Genomic DNA, 24318 nt, shown 5'->3' with positions numbered 1-24318 from the left:
TATCCTGACTCATGCTTATTATGCTTATCTCCTCCCTCTATGCCAAGATAGATTCCCCCATTCGTACATTCAGTTTATTCAGTATAAAGGCCAATGGCCCATGAACAACATAATGCAAAAAATATCATCAAAATGACAGATGGGAATTCCTGAGTAATACAGCTTCCTTAATATATCTTGCAAAGTTCAACATAATGTTTATCTTATTACATGTTAACATTGTTTTAAACTTAAACATCGTGGGTGGATTACAATAATATCCTGGTATGTATTTTGATCTGAGATGGTCATACTGAGGACATTTTAGAAGGAAGTGGTATTCATCTTCTATACAACCTACTGCACAAGATGTACATAATCTATTACCGCGGACAATGCCGCACCGTCTACCAGCATTGACCATTAAAGGGAGCTCACATATACGTAATAGACATAAAAGCCTTCTGTATTCTCTTTCTGGGATAGCATACGAATAATATTCAACTGACAATAGAGATTTATATTCTTTAAAATTACATAATTTACTGGAATCACAAATTCTAGAGTACCAATTTTGTTGATGACAGTAATTAAGTCTCTGGACGAAAGCATTGAGAAACATGTTTTTATTGCCCACTTCGTGTGTGATCTACACTAAACCGAAGCCATAACTAAATAGTAGGTTTTTTATCTTTGATGCCCAAGTGATACGATTACATTCATCTAATGATTTACATAATAAATAACATTGTTTTGGATATCTAACAGTTGGCATTGCTAACAATTTTAACGAATACGTAATACATCGTTTATGGTAGTCAATAAACAGACCATGTCTACCACATTCACCCAAAGCACCATCATTTGGGGTGTAATACCCAACACCTAAAACATGTTTACAAATTTTAATGTGGAAACATTCAACACACTCAGTTTTGGAGAAACCCCATATTTCACTGGAATAAAGTAAAATTGGTTTTTTCTGTGTGTCAAAGATCTTAAACAAAACAGTAGGAGAGATGTTCTTTAAGTTATATTGTAACTGTTTGACTGAAAATAAGGCCTTATTGGCTTTCCGAACAAGTACATTGATTGCCTTCGACCAGCAAAGTCTGTTAGAAAATACAGTTCCTAGATAATTATAGTACGTTGATATTTTAACCTGATCACTTCCAAACATCCATTTTTCTGTTCCCCTCAGCTTATCCCTGTTTCTAAACACTAATATCTCTGTCTTATCTAAATTAACATTCAATCCCCATTTAATACTATACTGTTTAAGTGCATCTAGTTTTCTCTGCAAGCCAACAACACTGTCATCAAAAAGACACAAGTCATCAGCGTAAAATAACAATAATATATCCATAAATTCTTGACCAACAAAAATACCCCTAACATTAGATTCATACAACATATTTTCAAGTTCTACCACAAATAATGAGAAAAGCAAAGGACTGAGTACACATCCCTGTGTATCAAAATAATTGGATATTGAAGAATTTGTTATTTTAACAGCAGACTTCACATTTGAATACATATCACAAAAGACATTGAATATTTTACCATGAATGCCTCTTTTCAATACAGAGTACCATAGTAATTTTCTATTGACAGAATCAAACGCTTTTTTGAAATCGACAAACAGTGAGTAAAAACGACCATTGGTCTTTGTAGATACTTTTGTACCAAGCATTGTAAAACAAATATGTTGTCCAAAGTGCTGTAACCAGCTCTAAACCGTGCTTGTGATTCAGGCAGCTGTTCATACAAAGAACAAACAGAGTTAGTCTCTTATTCAAAATAAATGTAAATACTTTACTCATAATATCGACAAGTGTTATACCTCTAAAATTATTAATTTCTGAGACTTTTCCATTTTTGTGCAATGGTACCACTAATCCCTTGGCCCATTCCACAGGAAATTTACCACTAGTAGGTATAATATTAAATAACACATGAAAATATGGCAACAGTTCAGATTTACAACATTTAATCATCTCAGGTGTAACTGCATCAGGTCCAGGTGCTTTCCCAACACTTAGATTGTCAATAGCCCAAAGAATTTCGTCGTTCGATATTTCACTGTGTAATATGTGATTAATCTTATCAGTATTACAAGCACTGCAAGTTGTACCATCATGTTCTTTCACAAACTGATCAGCTTTATTAAGATGATCTAGATCAATATCAGTATTTATAGTATTGAATACAGTTCCAAAATATGACACCCACTCAGCTGCTGATAAAGAGTTTGATATGCTGCCTTTTGGATTTGTGAGTTGTTTAATATAACTCCAAAATGTTCTGGAATTACAGCAGCTGCTAGACAATATGTTAACCGGTTCCTCCTCTTGTCGCTCTTTCTTCACACGACATAGGTGACGATACAATTTTCTTAATATACAAAATTCAGTCCAATATACAGCAAAGCCAGTTTTCCTAAACATATCCAAGTTAGAGTATTTAAGCTGTTTCAAATGTCTACACTCATGGTCATACCAGCTGGCACTACAAGGCCGATACGTCAACCCTCCACGGACTCTCATACCACACTGTTCTGCACTACGAGTTATGCAGGAAGTCAATTTAGAGACAGTGTTGTCTACGCTCATTACAACATCACTTGTAAAGTCATCAATACCATAGGATGACAGTTTACATATCAGTCTATCTGCATAATCGGTTACCTTTTCATCCTTCCATTTAAGTTTAAGAATAGGAATTTCCTCATTGTCTTTCACGTCAACTTTATCACAATGAGTTTTCGTTTGAAAGGTCAGTACTATCAGCAGATGGTCTCATTCACATTGGGTATCAACCTGAAAGTCATGAGCTATATCAAACAAATCCGAGGAACACGGGCAATAATCAACAAGGCTGGTGCCAGTGGCAGTATAACATGTCATATCACCGTTAGGGTCAGATTCACATCGGCCATTCATCATATGAACATTAAATGAACAAGTTTTTTATCAAAAAGTATGAAAATACAATCAACAAAACTATTCCAAACACCAAGATAGAAGAACACTTGAAATCCCTTGAAGTTCCCTTCTGACTGAAGTGGTCGTCCAGTAGACTCAACTGCCATTTAAGTACATCCAGTACTTCCCCCCTTTCGGGAACTATAAGACACTTAGCAACACATAACCCCCAAAGAATTTGTACAGTATTCCAGGATACAACTTAATGATTATTATAATTTCAACTTGAAAGTGTATGATTAGTTGCTAGAAAATCATTACGTCATAATTGATACTAGAGCTTCATAATCATTCCATGTGATCCTTATAACAGTGATAGTTTGGTCCTGTTCTTCTAACATTAAACTGTGTGAAGGGGGGGATCACATCCAGTCAAACTTATCTTCTCATGAAGCATTCATTGACTGGAATGTGATGATAATATAGATCGGCTAGCGTTTTGCTAGTGTCTAATGCAACTGTATGTCAAGATTTTCAATTAGGACCAGTTGTGACTCTTCACATGTACAAGTATCTTCATTACAATTAGAGGGTCATAATCACTAATGCTAGTCTGTTCAAGACGTGCAGATGGACTCTGTACTGCATCTTGATCCCAAGTCACGTGATAAAAGGGTGAGCTAAGTTCAGCCTTTGTGGAACTGTTAGTTGTTGTGTGACAAGTGGCCTAAACAGGTGAATGCCAGCAATGTCTTGTAGGTAGTGATTGGCAAAAAACATTTTTGATTTCCAAAAGCAGCCCTCCATTATAGTTGATAACAGGCAGTTTCCACATAGAGCGAGTGTCAACACCAAGGCTCTCACTTAATGTGGATTAGTGTCTCGGGAGGTTCAAGTCCTGATTTGTAAGCCCTCAGTGTAACGGTTTTCAACCATACTGAGATTGTGTTGTGGGATACTTCTGTAGGAACTCAGTAGACAATGTGATGACTATTCACTTAAAATGTTGTCTTGAACTGGAGATTGGAGATATATTTTTAACACTTTGACTAGGCATAATGTTTAATCCTGTGTATCATGTGGTCCGAGGACTGTAGATAATGCTGGTATGTGGAATTGTCTGTCAGTTCTCCAGGCAGTTGATATTTAGCTATAAAATCCCATCTCAGTCCTAGATGTACAATCTCACGATGACTGGAGTCAAATCGTGTGTGACTGAAGTCCAGAGTGTGTATTCTGACATCCATGCTGCTGTAACTATGGTGATTAAAAACTGCATTTTCATTGTCAATAATTCAAGCGATTTCCGGTCTAGTGACTCTGTAAACATCACTCGTAAGGTATTGTAGTACAACACTCAACTCCCAAGGTGGAGCCTTAAATCTGTGTTGCTGGTCTTCCAGCTTGAACGAGCGTAGCATGGGAAGTAGTTCAGGTTCTTCAATCAGCTTAAACTCTGTTTTCATGGTGATAACAGAGCTGAAGGTTGCCAAGTATGGCAAGAGTGTGGAACCTTTCAGTCCTCCGGTATGTCATAGAAGATAAAAGTTTCTTTCTGGCATATGTTTCAAACTGCATACATTTGTCATTACTAACGTGCGGGTAGATCCATGTAGAGCAAGGGTGACCGCCTTCGCTGCTCTAGCAGAACTACTGTGTGCTTGTTTGGTGTGCGGAGGGACGAGTAGGTTCTTCCACTCTGGTTGTTGCAGTGTTGGTTTTCTTCATTGACCAATCTCTAGCTGGCGAGTAAGGCCTGACCAAAATCAGGTGAATCAGCATTGTCTGTTTTATCTTCCTGATGACTCTTGGTAGTAGTCCTGGAGGATGCATATACACTTCTCAGTCTTTGATTACACACAGCAATCTCCTCTCTAAGAGTGTTTTCCATCTTCTTCATGCTTGTTTTCAGATCACTTATGACCTTTTTGTGTGATGGGAAACCTTCCTCAATATCGTCTACTCTGTCCAATACTTTCTGTATCTCTATAGATAACTTTCCACATATTTTTTTCTGACTGTTTCCAACTTTTCCACATTGGGTGCCATGATGACGGGGCTGAGCTGAGCCAGACTGGTCATCACGACTGTCACAGGACAAAAATGGTTCTCTACCACCCTCCCTGACAACTTGACCACTCCCTTAACCTTTTTGTGGTACTTAATTTTCTCCAAGTGGCATTCATTATTTAAGAATCATATTGATTTTTTAGAGCACCACGATGCTAAGGTCTTTTCCCATCAGTGCGCATACTGGAAGTTCTGAATAGTCAAGTCCCAAATCATGTTTTTATGGAAACAACAACAAAACAATTTCTGAAAAAAAAAATGAAAAAAATAAAAAAAGGTACATCAATGGGTAATGATTAACATGTGTGAAGTTTGGTGAACTTAGCGAATAAACTTTAAGAGCTATGCTCCGGACAAAGTTTTGGGACGAAAGGATGGACTGTAAGAATGCTATATACCCCTGTTACTTTGTAGTGGGGGTGAAATATATGGCTGACCTGTGATGCTGAACATAGGTTTGGTAACAAAAGAGATGCAAAAGCAGTGTTCAGCCACTGGCATGTCAGTCCAATATCCTCACCTTCTGCTCCCATGCTGACTTGACAGAGCTGGCTCCTGGCTTCTTGGCCTTGGATGATGTGCTGCTGGGCCTCTTGATCTTTGGCTGATGGGAGGACTCAAACAGTGCCAGAAAGTCATCCTTCCTAAAAAGACAATTTACATAACTTCAGAAAGAAATATAGAAAAGAACTATGCTATATGCATGACAGACTAAGATCAACCATTATGTATTAAACCTTGAAGAGATTTTTCTACATTCTACATTTTTGTAATATATCAGGTGAAGAGTGTATTTTCTATTCTGCTGGTGCAGACCCCTGAAGGTTCTGGGGTAGAATAGGCCTTCAGCAACCCATGCTTGCCATAAAAGGCAACTAACGGGATCGGGTGGTCAGGCTTGCCGACTTGGTTGACACATGTCATCGGTTCCCAATTGCGCAGATCGATGCTCATGTAGTTGATCACTGGATTGTCTGGTCCAGACTCGATTATTTAGAGACTGCCACCATATGGCTGGAATATTGCGAAGTGCGGCATAAAACTAAACTAAAATCACTCACACACATCTTCTTTGAACAAGCCTTAGGTTTCCTCTGTCACGAAGCCAAATGCTATTCAATTTCTCATGAAGAAGTGAAACATTAAAGACTTACATGTTGGGTTCATTAGCAGCCATATCTTTCTTGCGTCCAGACATCCTGCCTGAGGCTGCTCCACTGACGTCACTGCCCCGCCCACTGACAGGAGCTTGTGGTGCTATAAATACACAATATACAATGACAGCTATTCAAGTCTGCCAGATGACCAGTTACTACTTACAACTAGTTTTACTGGATGCCAAAATATGAAGAACAAGAACATTTCAATTTAATCTGGATGCACCCGATGGCTTTGCCCGATAATTTTATTTACTCCTTTGAATGGCTTTTTATCCGATCAGACATCCATGCTGGGAAGTTGAGTGTACCAATCACAACTCACTTTTGCTTCTTAAATTATCTAACCAATTAAACTTGGCAACAAAAATGATGCAGACATACTCTGCTTGAGTTAGAGGAGTTCATGTATTTTTCAGTTTCAGATCTGTCAACTTGTCTGTATGACTTCCCCCCCAAACTGGAGTCCCACTGTGAACAAACCTTTGCAGTTGCCACAGGTATATTTGTTGACACTGGCAAGATCAGTTTAATGGCAGCTTAGCTGGTTGGCTGCTGTGAGAATGCAGAACCAGCAAAGGGAGGTAATAAAATCCAGGGTATAGTGGAGATTTATCAGAATGTATACCCTGAAGAAGTTGATGATGGTATATACCATGAGATGGGATAAGTTTAAAAACAGACATTTTCCTTTAAAAAGCCTACCCAACAATGTGCATAATACACAAGAAAAGATAGTATTTGCTTAAATCAATTACCTAATCACATGTGTACTGATACTCTTTGGTATGAAATCTAAATACAAAACACCCCTAACCTAACATGGTGCCATAGCACTGACACTGACCTGGATATTTAGTCATCAGATTGATACAACTGCAAAGACTGCCACACAACAAATATGTTGTCAAGAGCTGACAATCAAATATCAAATATTAACTATTTCTTTGGACAAAAAGTGAAGTCATAATAATGATGACAAACACACACCAAAGTTAGAGTTCCACTGGTCAGGTAATGTGTCTTTACAGACAAAATATACATTTAGAGATAATTTAAAGTCATGGTGTAGCTCATTCTCGATATCTCCAGAGTATACGTTCCGATAAGTCTCCACTATACCCTGGGCGCATCTACGGGTTGGCCCGATAATTGTATTACCTCCATTTACTGGCTCTGCATTTTCACAGTAGCCAATCAAATAGGTCCCCGTCACAATCCAGCTTGCCAGTGTCAAGGAAGATAGCAGTTGCAGCTGTGAAGGTTTCATATTAATAGGTCCGGATCTTTAAAAAAATATATGCAAGAACTCCTTCTACATCTTTCAGAGAACAAAGTTTAATTGCCTACATAATTTAAAAAGTGAAAGTGAGTTGTGATTGCTTCACTTAACTTCCCAGCTTTGGATAAAAAGTAAGCTAAGGGAGGTAATACATTTATCAGGCCAACCCGTAGATGCGTCCTGGGTATAATGGAGACTTATCAGAACGTGTATCCTGGAGATATCGAGAAGGGGTTTATCAAATGTGAAACTGGAACATGTTTTAAACTCTAATAATGTCTACAGTACTACCAAATTTCATTACATTTTGAACAACCATGACAGAGTTAACGCAATGATAAATATTTTCTGAACAAAACTGATATTCTATACTAATCCTGAATCATGGTTATGCTTATCCCCTCTCCTCTATCCTCCCTCTAGTCCCTCTATGCGAAGACAGTGGAACACCTGAAATCCCTTGAAGTCCCCCTTCTAACTGAAGCTCATGTACAATACACTCACGCACTGGAAGCCTCCCTTTCCTGCCAATATGGTCACATGACCTGCCATGCCTGTCACTCTCTCCGAAATCTCATAAGCCTGACACAAGAATTACTGGGAATTCAGCGTGCCTGAGAGAGGTGGTTAGGAAGGCTTGACGCCATTAGTCAGGATAAGGATAAAGTATCAATTTTATTCAGAAAATTACACATATTTCCTTATCCTGACTCATGCTTATTATGCTTACAGAATCTGATGGAAACAGAGGTGGGTCAGGCCATTCTGGATTTTGTTGACTGCCATGTATGTACATCCAGTATACTTTCCCCCTTTCGGGAACAATAGCAGTGATAGTTTGGTCCTGTTCTTTCAATATTCATCTGTGAAATGGGGGGATCACTGGTCTACTCTTGAAGCATTCGTTGACACTGATGTATAGAATAGCTAGTGTCCTGCTAGTGTCTAGGGCAGCTTTATGTCAAGATTTCTATCAAGACCAGTCGAGATCCTTCATGTACAAGTATCTTCATTATAAGTCCAGGATCATAATCACGTAACACTTGAAATGTTGTCTCCTTGTTTTTGTTTGTTGGAGGTACACTTTCAACCCTTCGACTGGGCAAAATGATCAATCCTGTGTATCATGTGGCCTGAGGCTTGTAGATAATGCAGGGATATGGAATTGTCTGTACAGGCAGTTGATTTTAGACAATGAAATCTTATCTATACGCAAAGTTGGAATGGTGTAGGATTGAAGTGTGCTTGTTTGGTGTGTGGATGGATGAGTAGGTTCTTCTACTCTGGCAGTTGTATTGTTGGTTGTCCTAGTTTCTCGATGAGTACTGGGAACCAATCTCGCTGGCCAGTAAGGCACAACAAAAATCAGTTCAGTGTCGTCTGTTTTAAGTTTCCTGATGACTTTCAGCAGTAGTACTAGAGGGGGGAATGTGTAGCTGAGAGCATCTATTGCCCACGCTAACGAATCTGGCACTGGAGATGTTGGTATCTGCTTTTTGAACCTTGTAGCAAACAGGTCTATTTGCAGAGATCCGAATGTCTGACTGATGAGTCGAAACACCTCTTGATGCACCATCCATTCTGTTGAAAATGGTTGTAGAAGGTGTGGTAGCACCTCAACTTCATGCACCTGGGATGTGACATTCTTTTATGTGGAGGTTCAAGTCGTCAATGATGTGGAAAGAGGTGTTGAGATGATGAATCAGGAACCATTGTAATGGGCGTAGTTGTAGACGTTCTCATCTGGTCAAATCCTGCGTTGAAGTGAGCAGAAGACACTGCCACTGTCGTAGTGGTAATGGAAAAGTAGAGCTTGTTCTATGAAAACTTCAATTTTGATCCACTGATCTGGAAATAATGTGGCGGTTCACAGGAGTGATGAATAAAATGCAGAGGAACTGAAGATCTTGCAGCGGCTCTAACTCTGATTTCTGCAGATTCACAAGCCATCCGAGCCGAGTTAGCAGCCTGAAGGTGAAGCCTAACTGTACTCCGAGTTGACTTGTCTTGTTAAGAGCTTGAATGCTGTCGTCCAGGTAAAAGGAGCTGTGAAGTCCCCGCGGATGTAGATAGGTGACGATGGGCTTAGTGACCTGAGTAAATAACCATGGGCTGAAGATATTCAGAACGGTAGAACCATCCACACTGGTAGTGCTGACTGTTGAATAGAAAGCGCAGATATTTCCTGGAGTTCGGATGTATCGGAATGTATGATAATCTGCTGGACAGATGAGATGCCACAGCTGTGGTAGATGGATCATCCTGAACCATTCTGGTTTCAGTAGATAATCCTTCTTGAACTCCATGTTGTATGAGTTTGGGTAGTAGATTCATGGTGTTAGTAAATCCATGTGTAGTTCTTCAGCTGCACATTTCTCCAGTAGGTATGATGTGGCGTTGGCTAGTTTGTCTCATTAATCCCTGGTGTACATGAAGAGTCCTAGGTCTCTTGTCAGCAGCGGTACTGCCTGTAGCCATCTCATAGGATGCTCATGACACAATCATCATTGAGAAGACCTCCAATTCTTCCATTAGCGTTGTCAACATCCACCCACTTGTGAAGGTTGTACGGGAACGGCTAGGGGTAGGAGACTCTAGTCATTCCGAACCTGATCTTCAGCACTTTCCTCCTTTAGCGCCCCTTGCAGGATACTTCCTCCAACTGAGCAATGAAAAAAGCTCTTGCCGCGGTGAGCGCTGTACTTCTTGTCTCTCACTCTCTGAACCCCTGAGAAAGTGAAAAGTATAAGCATGTGACCGTGTTGGCAGGAAAAGGAGGTTTTTGGAGCTTGAGTGTATTGTACATCCGCTTCAATTAGGAGGGAACGTTCTTTGCATAGAGAGAAGAGATAAACATAATAAGAGTCAGGATAAGGAAAAATATTTGTTCTGTTGTGTTGCACATGCATATTCAGTGAAATTAATAGTACCCCTTCATGAAATCTATTCATTACTTGTTGTCACTACAATTGAATATGTACGATCATTTTAAAGAGAGTGTTCTTATTTAGACCTGGTTTGTTGTTTATCTAAGTGAGACATAGAAAATGGAATATATTTAAGCTTATTCAAGTAATGCTGTTTTCGTTCTACATCAAGAGTTATGTCCCCTACCCATGTATTTCCCAGGTGTGACAGTGTGCAGTTATTGAAATAAAATGTAGCTGAAAAGTCATTTGCTGCTGTATTTTCCAAAACCAAAAGAACAAAAACTGATAGAGAAAATGCCAAAACCGTTGTGAAGTCAAGTGATGATGGTTCTAATTTAATAACTGAGATGAAACTATCAAAAGCCAATGATACGCCGACTGACACTAAAACTGAGAACAAAACATTGACCCGTTTATTCCAAGGGAAATGGTGAGGTTTGTATCTGTGGGTTTCCTAAAATGAGCGTATAAATAAAATGACTTGAGCACTTTGTCTGACAAGTGGAAAACATAATGTTTTCACTGATGGAAGTGATAATTTCTGTACTTCCACGCTGAAGAGCCATGCTGATAGTGTTGACCATATACTTGCAGTGCAAGTTGAATGGTTGAAGGGACAAATGAAAATGCCAGTGAAAAATATGTTTCGTGGTAGAGAAAAGGCAGCAATTCAATTTGAATCAACACTTTAATTGATACACCTGTACAGATATTTGCATGACAAATTTATCAAAATTGCAGAGTGAATGCATTGGCAAATGTCCAACTATTATAATTAACAATGGGCCAAAGGCCCACTTCTTTTCAAACGTAAATTAGACACTGCTTGCAATGTAAAACTTTTTTTTAGCTTTATTGAAAATAAAATTCAAATTTCTTAATTTGAGCAGGTACATGACATATTTGTACAATCATTTTTTTTATATCAAACAATGCATTTATGGATAAATATTCATATTTCTTTGCAAACCATGAAATATTTGCCTCATAGTGGCAGCCCTAATAAATATGGCTGATGTGATAATCATACTGAAAATTTAGACAAACCTGTAGAGGTTTCCAATTCTTTGAAGAGAATCGTCCTTGGGGTACATACAGTCATCCCTCGCAATAACACGCTTCGCGATACCGCGGATTCGGTTAAACCGCGGGGTAATCCGTGGCTCCCATAAAAAGGTTGTACTGCGATCACACCCCTTCACGAAATCAAAAATAGCTCAGCAACATATCTGCTGCTGCGCTCTTATAACTTACGTAAACTAGTGAAATTCAGTGCGGATGGCAACTGACAGTGTTTATCGTACATATCCATTGGGTTTCACATGCTTAAAACATGCAGGGTTTTCTCAATAATAATCGTACCAACATCGTAGCAGTAACTTATGAAAGACAAGACATGCTATCAGTCGAGTTATGACGAGTACTTACAATGTTTGCTGTGATGCAACACACCACGCTTAAGAGCGGTAAAAGACAGTCATCCCAAGATGTATAGTGTCAGAAACCACATTTTATTTGATTCAATTCAATCCCAATTTTATCTATTAAAACTGTTGACAGAAACACCGTGGGAGCATTACCTCATTCCTTCCTTACAACTTCAGCTTACCTCATTCGTGAGGGTCCGTTTTTCGTGCCTACCCCGATAGCACCAATTTCACATTATTCTTAGCAGTCACCAACAGATTACAGTCTCGGAGAAAAACCTAGCAAAGACTGACAACAAATCAATCTAGATCGCAGTTGTGGGATATGATCACAGTGGAAAGCACTGTACGAGAGGGTGCTGCCCCAGAAAAGCACCATCGACGGGGGGAGGTGTGAAAGGTGGAAATAGCAGCGGAGTAGCAGCGAATGTTGCAAAGAGCTTGCAAGAACTCCAATACTCCTATCCTCATACTGAACGTTTGTCCAATCCCACCTCGAAGCCAGAATTGTGACAGGAGGCTGAGCCAGAAACCTGAGAATTACCGGAAACCAGCTCTGTGATGGCCAAAGCGGTGCCAGCAACACAAGCAGCCGAGCTGGTTGAGTGGGCAGCTGGGAGAGGACACGGGGAATCAGGGGAAGTGGCGGGAACGCCCAGAAAACCCATCCCGTCCAATCCAGGAGAAAGGCGTCGGACGCCAATACCTCTGGTCCGGTATCCGAGAACAAAACATGGGTAGCTGATTCGTCCCGCTGGACGCAAACATATCCACCTGGAACAATCCGTACAACTGGGAGATAACCCCGAATATCTGCTGATTGAGCATCCACTCGTGCGGGGCCAGGATCCGGCGAGACAGCATCTACTCGCACGTTCTCCAGACCTGTGAGATAAACCGGAATCACCTGACAGTCATACTCGTCGCACCAGAGGAGGAAATCCCATGTCTCCCGCAGGAGTGCTTGGGACACCGTGCTTCAGGATGTAAGTCATGGCTGTCTGGTTGTCCATCTGAAGACGAACCACCTGGCCCCGGACATGAAAGCGCTCAAATACCAACCACACAGCTCTCAGTTCCAAGACAATGACGTGAAGACTGGCTTCGGCTTCGGACCAGCCTCTGGACACCAACCGACTGCCCAGAATGCCTCCCCCCGCAGCCCGTGAGGAACGCATCAGTTTGAACTGTAAGAGCTGGCATCAGGAGCTTTCAAAGGGACCCCCTTGGAGAGATTCCTGATATCGGTCCACCACTGAAGGTGAGGAGACAACCATCTGGGAACTGTGAGATGCCAAAGAGGAGCACCTTGAACTGATAGCACACCCTGTCGTAACCAGAGGAACTGCTTGAACGACGGGTGTATCGGCACGTGAAGATGTGTGCCCTTTAAGTCGATCAACGTAAGCCAATCGCGGGGCTGAACAGCAAAGATCATCGTGCGAAGCGTCTCCATCTTGAAGGATGGAACCTTGAGGTTGACAATGGGACGCAACCCACCATCTTTCTTGGGAATGAGGAAGTACGTGGAGTAAAATCCCGTCTGTTCCTCTCCCAACGGTCCTCGCTCTATCGCGGACTTGCCCAGCAAAGCCTGAACTTCGTCGCGGAGAATACCCGCCTTGATCGGACAGGCCGGCATCGGAGTGCACCTTATGCCGACAAATTCGGGCGGGCCTCACTTCCACAGTGGTAGATGGCCGACACAAATGGTGGATAGCACCCAAGAATTTCGTGTTACCATCTCGAATTCCGGTAGGAAGAGGGAGAGGCTCCCCCCCACAGGGATATGAGGCAAGAGGGTGTGAGTAGTCCCCTGCAGCACAGGGTGTGACAGGGACTGCCCCGTAGGTGCAGCTGGCGGAGTTAGCAGGGGGTCGAAGTAGACCCCCCCGCGCCCGCAAAAGGCTGCTGAGAGCCAGACAAAGAGGTCTGCTCCTTCCCCTTGCCCTTGGCGACACTGCTCCTCTTCCTGCTCCTGCCCAGCGGCCGAAGCCAGCCAGCAGACTTGGGAATAGGCCACGCCCCGGAAGAGGAACTCGCTCGGGAGCACGGGCACGAGAAACCCGTGGTTGCTCCAGCAAAGCTTTCGAGTCTTTAAAAGACGTTGCAGCCGCTGCAGCCTCCCGAATGACCTGCTGCGCCCCCGGAAACAGTTGACAGCTGCAGCTTGCACATCCCCATGTCTGCACACATCACCGTTGACGCCGCAGATCTCAAGGAATCGTGCGTCAGGTGGGCCTGCACTTCGGAGACATGACGTAGGAGAACTACATACAACGTCCCCAGAGTTCTCCCCCGTCTCCAGTGCTGACCTCTGTAATGAGGAGAGGTAAGCCACATGGACCACCACCTGCATCTGCTGCATGGCATTCCGATAGACCTCCTCATAGGTCCGGGAGAGAGTCATCCCCCAACTGGTAACACTGCACACGCTCAGGCAGGTCAAAGCGGAGGCTCGTACCAGCCAGGAGGGGATCCATCACATCCTGCACCAGTGAGGGAAGAATGCTGAACTGCGTCTGCAAGGGTTGCGGAGGAGCAAACGCCTCATCCGGCAGGCGGAAGTCAGTCGAGTCCAGATGGCTAGTCGGGACTGCGGTCTGGGGAATAGACTGTGCAATCCACTGATGTACTTCCTCGCAAGGCCGAGGAAAAGCGGAAAGCTCCCTAGGGCTCCTCTACTTCCTCGACATCCATAGCCTCGACGTCCGAGTCTGAAGCCGAGGCGGAATCCTCTCGGAAAGTGGAACCACACCCCGACCTGGTGGATGAGCGAACGACAACAGTGGGGAAGGAAGAGCTCAAGGAACCTTCCGCTCCAGGCACCGAGCTAACACCGTCCGAACCCCAGTCCCAAGACACAGGAGGAAGCTCGGACAGAACCGAGTTGTGTGACGCAGGGACTGGAACCCCAGGAATCCTCAACGGACCCTGCTCCAAGACCGAAAGAGGGACTGGGAGAAAAACCGGGTTAGCCGAGGCGTCAGGCCCCGAAGCCAAAGGTAACGGGTCAACTGACGCCTCGAGGACAGCGGAGCGAGTAGAGCCCAGAGATCCGCCCCCCAGACTCTCCGTGACCCGCCCAGAGTGCGTGAGGAAATCCTGCTGGAAACCTCCAACGGACTCATGGACGAGGGACTTTACCGAGTCCATGTGCTGCATGGGATATAATATTCATATCGAAACTTTAGCAAAAATGCTTCAACAGCATTACATTTCATAAGGGTACGAAGTATCATGTACAAAACATTGAAAATTACGTGAATACCCGCAGAAATAGTTGGTACAAGACGCAATATTCCACATGTGGGGTCGCCTACTTCCTGGCATGGGAAAGCAACACATGTGTAAGCCACGGGAAAGCCAGCACTAATACAAAGTCACAAACAAGAAACAAGTGAACCCCTGGTTAAATAAACGCTCTGTTTCTAGACAGACGAATAAACCACAGTAGAGGGAGACTCAGTCATCTCTTAAATACGCATAAGGAGTAATTCAACTTGTATTCTTAAGAACTTTCCAGCACGTCCGCACAGCATGGTGACAGCAGAAGGAATGATGACACGGGCTTGGATGCTTACCTGGTTGCCTGCGCATGCGCGGCAGAGGGGTGACTCCACATGGTGAGGGGCCATATAATGAACAAAAATGACTTTTGTTTATTGTAGAATATTTTATCAAAACATTGTTACAACTGTCATGTGACATTTTCCGGGAGCAGAAAATGCATATATGTCCCCCAAGGACGATCTCTATGAAAAAGAATAGATTTCTTGAAGAAATAGAGGTGCCATCATCGGTAGGAACAACCATATGAAAACAAAGTTTGGATAATGTTCAGTCACAAGAAATCTAGTTTTAGAAAGAATAATGACAAATGCTACGAGTGCAATGGTCAAAATTTAAAAACACCACAAAAAGGACCTGTGTGTTGAGCTAAACAAGTAAGGGTACCAAATTATATAAAGAAACAAAAAGATTTCACAATTTTAACTGAGAGTGGACACTGAGTCAAGTGTTTTCTCACCTCTTGGTGACTTCCTCTTGTCTTTATCAGAGGAAAAAACATCATTACTGGATGTCTGTAACACAGAAAACAAACAGTAGTTGCAACAACTGGAATTAACACAGGTACATTATGGTAGCTTGTATCACACGATAAATATGTATTGCTTGCAACAGGAATATACCCATAGTAAATGATACCAGTAAATACATGAAGTATATAAGGGGATGACAGTGTTTACGAATGGTGTTTCACAGTAACAGGACATTGGATCCTGTAAGTTTCAGATGTCTGTCTGACCCAGTGAAAATTCACAGGACCCACAGAAAAAAGTTAAACACACATTTCAGATTTAACATTTCTCATTATTGGCTTTGAAATTATTAACATTATATAATGACAAACATTATAAACATAAATTTAGAAACAGTGAACAAGTATTACATGCCACAAATAACAACTTCAGGCAAAGTTATTGCGATATATTCAGTCAGACACTGGGGCCAGCAGGTTGGGGACTTTTGTCTGACTGTTGGCAAATCTGCCAGATTTGTCAGAGGGTCAGACACTATTCGTGAACACTGGGATGACAATGAACAACAAAAATACGATTCTAAATAGAACAAAACAGTTTTCACTGCTGAAAAAGAACTTTCTTAAATCTTTTGACAGCTCTTACTTCTTCGTTAGGTGACTGAAGACAAAGATGTTATTGTCTTATGTTGGTTCTTTTATGACAAAATAAAGTGTCAACAAGACATGGCCAGAAGTGACACAGTGACAGAGTACCACCTATTTCTTTTCACCAACTAAATACTGGCTGCACCATGTTATCAAGAAAGCTACTGCAGTCAATGGCAATAAACAGCTTTTATCAGCCATGTTAGAGGGATTTCCGTGGTTCAGTTCACTTTCTGAAAAAGTTCACATTATGAAATGACTGAGAGAATTTTTTGATCGACAGCTGTTTTTTAATGGACAGCTTAGTTTAAAACATTGATATTTTCTTTTCCACTTTGCCAATTCAACTTGCCCAGCACTGAGCACTGAAAAAGTATGACCACTATTTTTTTACACAGGGACCTCCTGCCTGCCATGAACTTTAACAATATTGTGTACTCATATTATGGTCATTGTAACTGATTTATGAGCATAAAAACAGTCTTGTTTAACTTTTGGTTCCCGGCATCCTTGATACCTCTAGGGTATACGTTCCGACAAGTCTACTATATCCTGGACGCATCTACGGGTCGGCCCGATAATTTTATTACCTCCCTTTGCTGGTTCCGCATTCTCACAATAGCCAATCAGCTAGGCCGTCATTATATAACCTAGCTTGCCAGTGTCAAGAAAGGTAGCGGGCGTGAAAGTTTGCTCGCAGTGCGACTCAGATTTTGGGGAATTCATACAGACATATTTTTCGGTCCAAAACTTAAAAAAAATACATGTGTATGTGAAAAAACTCCTTCTACCTCTTTCAGAGAACCTCTGCATGGTTTGCTTTGCCAACTTTAATCGGTTAGATAATTTGAAAAGCGAAAGCGAGTTGTGATTGGTTCGCTCAACTTCCCAGCATAGACACCTGATTGAATAAAGAGCCAGCCATGGGAGGTAAAAAATTTATCGGGCTGAGCCGTGGATGCATCCAGGGTATAGTGGAGACTTATCGGAACGTATACCCTGGAGATATCGAGGATGGGTTCCCGGTAACTGATGCTGAAAATATACACAATAAGAGAAACTCATTTAAAATTACAATGCTACCTGCACTACCTTGCACTATCAATATCTGACCTACACCAGTGCAGCGAAATTAGTCACTGACTGCCTAATAGGGAACAGTTAATTCTAGCAGTAAGTTACCTCATGAAATTGTATGAGTGAGTGACCAAGGTTTCAAACCCCTTTTATCAATATTCCAACAATTTCTTGTCAGAAGACACTAGAGAAAAGCTTCGCACATTGAACCAACGAGGCGAATCAAAGCCATGTCTTCAGCTTGACAAGCAAACACTTCAACCACTCGTCTACATGAGCAACCTTCAAATGGTGTGACATGATGACCATGATAAAACAAATCGCCCATTTTTTTTCACATATGTTGTACATACCATATGTTGTACATACCTTAGCTGTCCTGATGTCCACCAAGGAATTGGGTCTCTTCAACTGTCTCCCAGATCCAGGTCTTCGCCCAGAACTTGATATCTGAGACCCTGTCAGACTAAGGTCAAGGTCATCCCCGTTAACACTTCTTCTGGACATTGCACTTCATCTGGGGAAATTGCATGACCCTAATCGTCAAGCTATTCAATAGAAATGTGTTTGCAAGTTCTTGCAAAACTGAAGTCTGAGCGAAACTTTGCCATGTTCCAGTCCATGATGGGTCCTTTCAGTTTTACGATGTCAACAGACGTCATATTGACCACCTTACCTTGCTCATCCATGGCAGTGAGCAATATGACTAAGTTTGGAAACTGAGAAAAGAGAGGCTTCTTTGGCATCAAACTGAACAAATAGCAGAACTCTACATAACCTTACTTACTGGAAATCAGTTTTAATGAAAAATCACTCCCCCTCTAACATACACTAGCAAAACAATAATTTGTCAAGACAGCCTAGCTAAAAAGTGTGCATGAACTCATCTCAGTTTTCATGGCAAATCACCTCTACATACAAAGAAGTCTAGTGTATTCAATATCATCTATAGCCAACAACAAACACAGGTTCATGATAGCATCCATCAACATTATAATATACTTTTTATAATCATACAGATATACAGTGAACAGTGATACCCCTACCACCCCTAATGCCCCTATATCTTTTATGTAGTGAAAGTGATTGTCTACAACCAGAGACCTTATAATAGAGGGACGGCCCTCAAGCCAATGCACGAAACCGTCAGCGCTACGGCTTGTACTGCGCAGCCTATCTGGAAGCTGCAAGGAACGTGTGTTCACTTCAGTCATAGATTTTGCGTATTTTCATTACAAAGGTAAGATTTAGTTTTTCTCATTTATTCTCATGTACATACATATATGTGTAAGAGTGCATCTGAGGTTTTTAGTGGTGCTAAAGCGTATACGTCTTTCTATTTGATGAATGCTGTCATGTGTGATCGTTGTTTTGTGAGGACAATGGCGGCGGTGCAAAATTGGTGAAAGTCCCGATTTTGATTTTCAATAACAGCTACTAATATTCAATACCAATCCTTAGTTATCGGGAAGTAATAACAGCAGATTAGATAAAGTTTGGTTTAGTGGTATTTATAAATCTGTGGAGGATGTATAATTCCTTATTTTGACTCCTGCAATACAACGAAATGTGAATGTTTTCTGAAATATTTACTCCACAACACTTGATTTCCGCACGCTTTCACAATAACAGCTTACTACTAGCATTTTTAAAATAAGTATGTGAACATTTACGGCGAATTCCTCTTTTGCTTGGTACTAAATTTATGTAGCTATGATCGGTATTTCATTTTTTTAAGATTTTTTACGTAAACCCGCATTTGCATCATATACTGCACATTTCAGATATCATGTAGCAGACAAGACAACATTAATTTTGTTTATTAATATGACCAGAATATATGTTTAATCCATTCTTCAAAAGTCTCATGCACTTATGGGTTGTAAATAATTGTACATATTTCCATTTTTTTTCATTGTGATGATTATGCTTGTAGCAAATATCCTTATTTTTCATGAAATAATATATTTTTCTGTTTTTATCATTTAGATTCTTAATGAAGTTTAATTATGATTTAAATTACCTTATTCAACTTTATACTTATATCACATATATATATTACACCAATCATAGCATAAACTTATTATTTTGTCTTGTAGATGCCCAGGAAAAAGAAAGTTCAATGAACAGTTCTTGATGATTGCAGGTAAGTAATAATGGAAGTAATATATTCAAAATGGTGTCTCTGTTAACTAAGGGTGCACACCAAAGAAATCATTTTATTCGATGAAAAATTGTTGATAAAAAGTTGATAATTTGTAGTTATTGGTATTTATTTATTCTATAGGTATTTGTATTATCCGTTATCTGCAGAAAAAAAAGTTTGAAATATCAAAACGTTTGTATAGTCAAGAATTAATATTGCTTCTTTTCTTATGTAAGGAAAGATACAGTGTTAATTAAGTGCAATATTCCCATCTTGAGAGTAAGTAAACAGATCTTGTTTGAAAGAGCATTGACAACCAGCTATCATATAATTTCAACAAGTATTTAGAGCACTGAATTCATGTTATTTTTTCTTTAATATCAAAAGTGTTCATCTCCTTTTTTCAGTTCAATAGATGCACTGTGTGACAAACAGTGGAAGTCATTCTTCATTGACCTCACTGATGAACGCACAGATACCCCATGCCAGCAGGAACAGACAGATTATGATGGCTGTTCTGCCATTGATTCTGCGGTTTAGCCAAAACTGGGCGAAGATGTGAATAAGTCTGTGATGGCTGCTGACTTTTTCTATACAGGTGTGCATACTCTAAATAAAATCTTCCTGTATGCACAACTGATGATATATGATCCAAAGTACCTCTCGAGTGCTTGATAATGAGTTTCAATGGCAAAACCCATTGAACACATAGTGTAACTTTATAGTCACAATAACTATGAAATAAATAATGAAATTGACTGTCCAGATAACTTGGTTTTGTCTTCAGCATGGGAATCTCTACTCAGGGCTTTTACAATTTGAATCAGATCATGACCATGTATTGAACCTGATTGTGATGCATCCATCATAGGGTTGCAAATACACTAACTTTCAGGCATCCATCATTTGAACTTCATTGCAAGAGGCAAGACCTTTGAACTGTGTTTTTCATCAGGTTTGAAACTGTGTGGTTTGATGGTTATTCTCTTAAAGATATCCATGGACGAAGTTGTATACAGATTTGATATTTTTCATTTACAATATCATGTTTTAATATTTTAAAAAATTAGTATATTCTTTAGTGTTAGTCTCAGTTTCAAACAATTGACATTCATATTTGTTTTTAATGAAAGCTTGAAAGAATATTATCTAAATAGTCGTATTTAGCAATACATATACATACATATACATTTATTTAACATCACAATCACACCTGCATAGCTCCATAGTTGCAATTCCATTATTTTCGGAAAGGTATGTGACAAATTTTTCATGGTAAGTGTCATGGTAAAATTAAAGTTAGTAACCCTATGAAAATACTTAATTTCATCGGGTGGTGTGTTTGGGGGGATGCCTCACGACCTTTGTATCATGACAAGTTCAAGTTCTCAAGTCATTGTTTCATTCCCTCTCAATCTACTGTGAAAGAAACGGTCAAATGGTCACAAAATCAACTATACGCGTTACTGTGTGTAATGTTGTACATTGACGTTTGTGAAAATGGTCCTCGTGACTTTAGTAGTTCTGAGTAGCTTTCCTTTGCAAAAAAAAAAAAATATTATAAAGTGTGTATGTCTCTGTACGGCTCCGAAAGCATTATCACTGTCAGCCCAAAATGGCATTCAAACAAACATTACTGTAACGTTCGTGGATAACGTGAAATCGTGTTTCGTCGGGACTATCAGCATCATAAAGTTATGCAAATTAATATGAAATCAAAATCAGAGACTAATAGCGTCATTTCGTGAACCACCAACCAGTGGCAACGGATACTTTAAAAAAATCTAGAGGTTATTTGATGAAGTTCAGCGAACATCAGGGATATTGACAACAGTACTGTTACATGACTTGCCTAAAACGGCACAGATTTTGCGAACGATACACATTTTCAGCGATTTTGTCAGCTGACATGTGCGACAGTTGAAAAGTTGACATCTTGTGAGAGACAAGATAGAGATTACGATTATTGTAATCAGTTTATTGGAGCCTTCCATGTAATCTTTGACTGTCAGTCACAGCCGGTGAAATCCAGCTAAGGAATTAACTCTTGGTCTATTATATGGTCTCTGCTACAACTGATATGCAATATCCGTTTCTGAGGGTAAATTCTACAAACCAAACGGCTAAATCAACACAAAATGCACTTCACTTATTCTCACAAAACTTTTATCTTTGGAATCCAGAATAATGAGCAATCAGCAGGCTATCTGTGGTAATTACTACGTCTATCTGACACTGAGTGAATTGAAACTGGCAAATCAAAACAACCATGCTATTTTGGAAGTGATTTTCACCTAGAAGTATAAGATCACTACCGTTTAAACACAAAAACCTAGATGACAGTAAACCAAATATCTGGATATTCAGTTATCCAGAAGATATACACAAAACAACAAATGTTTCCAGGTATCCAGAGTATTACTGTATATATTAAAGGTCACATGCAACCAAAAAATCAAACATTATTAAAACACATTTATCATTTATTCTTGACATATAATATACATTGCTGCTTTTAAAAAATGAATAAACAAAATTATAAGCGTACAATCGCGATTCAAAAGTGCAATATTTTGTTCTTGGGCTTACTTCCCTCGAAACGAAGCCTGCGGGAGACCGAACCCAGTCATACCGGGTGGATATGCACTCAACTGTAACGACGGTTTCCGATTGGCTGTTTCATTTGCTGATATGCTGAGGGTTCATTGTGTGTACAGATAGATGATCTGTTTGATGGGCATTTTAGAAGTATAGCCAGTCACAAGAAAGTAAGATTCTTTATGGATAACAATTTCTTTTTGTGTACTTGATGCGTCGTTTCAGTGTGGATATATATACTGTTGTCAAACAAAATCATATACACTAAAAGAAGTCGTTATCCATGAAGAATGTACAGAGAGATGTTGGGTTTGGAAAATACATGTTCTCTGAATTTGCGCTCGATCCAATTAAAAATCATATCAGTAGAGATGGTCAACTACTGCGTGGCTGGAACCTGTCATTCGTCCAAGTACAAAGCAGGACTTGAAACTGACAAGAGTTTGCACCAGTTTCCGTCAGATCCAGTCATCCGAAAAAAATGAATGTAGTATGTTTGCAACCCACAGACATAAAAACCTGTCATGTGTATCACACGTGCCTAATTACATAATGTGGCAGACACGGGACTCGGGTGCACGAGTCATAAATCAACTTATTTTCTTTATGTCGTATAGTCTGATAGGTGTTCAGTTCAAATTGCACGTGGTCAATGATTGAAGCTGTGTATTGCATATTGTCTTTAGCAGACAGGCAGGCAGACATATAGGTGTGAATAAACCAGACACTGAGCTTTCTCTGTGACAGAGACTGCTTACCACAATCAACAAGTTTTTGTTTTACGTAACGAGGAGATTATTTACTTGTTTGTGTACACAACCAAGATTAGACTACTGCTCACAACCTCAGACGCTGGGCATGCATGCTGTTTCGAGCTCCGCGAACCTATTCACTGCGCATGCGTCACCGGCGCAGCGCAGCACAGCTGTTGAAACCAGTTTTCCCCCCAGCGCTGGGGGGAATTTAGTGAAACGTTTGAACTCCGATTTCGCGGGCTTTTTTTTCATCGCGTTTTTTTCAACTATATAGGTTGAATTGGTATTTTTTATGATTTGTTTCGGTAAATGCATACCGAAAGGTACCAGAATCCGCAAAGTTGTGTTTTACGTTGCATGTGACCTTTAAGTTTTTGACTGGTCACAAGGGGGACATGGGTCTAAAGTGCGAGGAGAACATAAACAAACATCAAGGGTACACGAACCCATGTGCCCGGAGGGACCAGAGAACAACATATTTATCTTACCAAAAACCTCAATGTTAATTCTGAACAGTTTGTAGCATGCACAGGGGTGTGTAACGTTGTAAACTGCCATCAAGGTATATATTGTCCCGAATGGGGTATTACTACTACAATATATACCTTGATGGCAGTTTACAGCGTTACAGGCCCCTGTGTCTTCTTGAACAAATTATTTTCTTCTAATAACTGCACCATTGATGACTTGTGCAAACATTCATCATTTACACGTGATATGTAAGCAAAGATATAAATTCACTAACTATACACTGAATTGTCTGTCTCTTATATGCTTGTCAGATGAATCTGTTGAAATAATGATGGTATTGCTATTAGATCTCCAAAGATAAAATCGACCATTACCGGAGCAGATACGTATTTGTCAAGTATAGAAATTCAACACCGGCGTGGTATATGACTAAAATACGCATAGTTTGATAACAAAACACGAAAGAAGCGTTTTCGATATAAGAATTTTTGTTTTCCATGAAGACAAGAATCTGTCACTGACAGCGTACTCACCTGGAACTAAGCTCAACCTTCCTCTGACGTTTACATTGCTCAACCTCTTTCGTATTAAGGATGACAACCATTCAGACTTGTTACTTCCACTTACTTTCGTTCTCTTAGAAAAATGTCAAATAGAGTTATGGATAACAAGGCATAACTTGAGTCAATTTAGTTTCAAACTTGTCCTCTCACATGTAAACACTAAGCCGAATCTCTGGTAACGCATGCGCATAAACTTAGCTTCGGCCATTCCGGTGCAAGAAAATATCGTGGACCATATTCGATATTTTC

The 24318-nt window shown here is 40.4% G+C and overlaps 1 protein-coding gene across 1 annotated transcript in view; it reads right to left on the bottom strand.

Moving 5' to 3' along the window:
- Positions 1-24259, bottom strand: part of LOC137283388 (centrosomal protein of 131 kDa-like) — a 38238-nt gene extending 13979 nt beyond the window's left edge. The window contains exons 1-5 of the mRNA XM_067814849.1: positions 24040-24259; positions 17906-18053; positions 15800-15854; positions 6128-6230; positions 5494-5617 (exon numbers count right to left, since the gene is read on the bottom strand). Of these exons, the coding sequence (XP_067670950.1) occupies positions 5494-5617; positions 6128-6230; positions 15800-15854; positions 17906-18043 (420 nt within the window). The 5' untranslated portion in view covers positions 18044-18053; positions 24040-24259. The remainder of the gene's footprint in view (positions 1-5493; positions 5618-6127; positions 6231-15799; positions 15855-17905; positions 18054-24039) is intronic.
- Between the last annotated feature and the right edge of the window lie 59 nt (positions 24260-24318).

Source organism: Haliotis asinina, chromosome 5, assembly GCF_037392515.1.
Source record: "Haliotis asinina isolate JCU_RB_2024 chromosome 5, JCU_Hal_asi_v2, whole genome shotgun sequence".
NCBI lineage: Eukaryota > Metazoa > Mollusca > Gastropoda > Lepetellida > Haliotidae > Haliotis > Haliotis asinina.
Note: the sequence above shows the minus strand (reverse complement) of the source record. Positions and strands in the feature narration are given on the sequence as shown.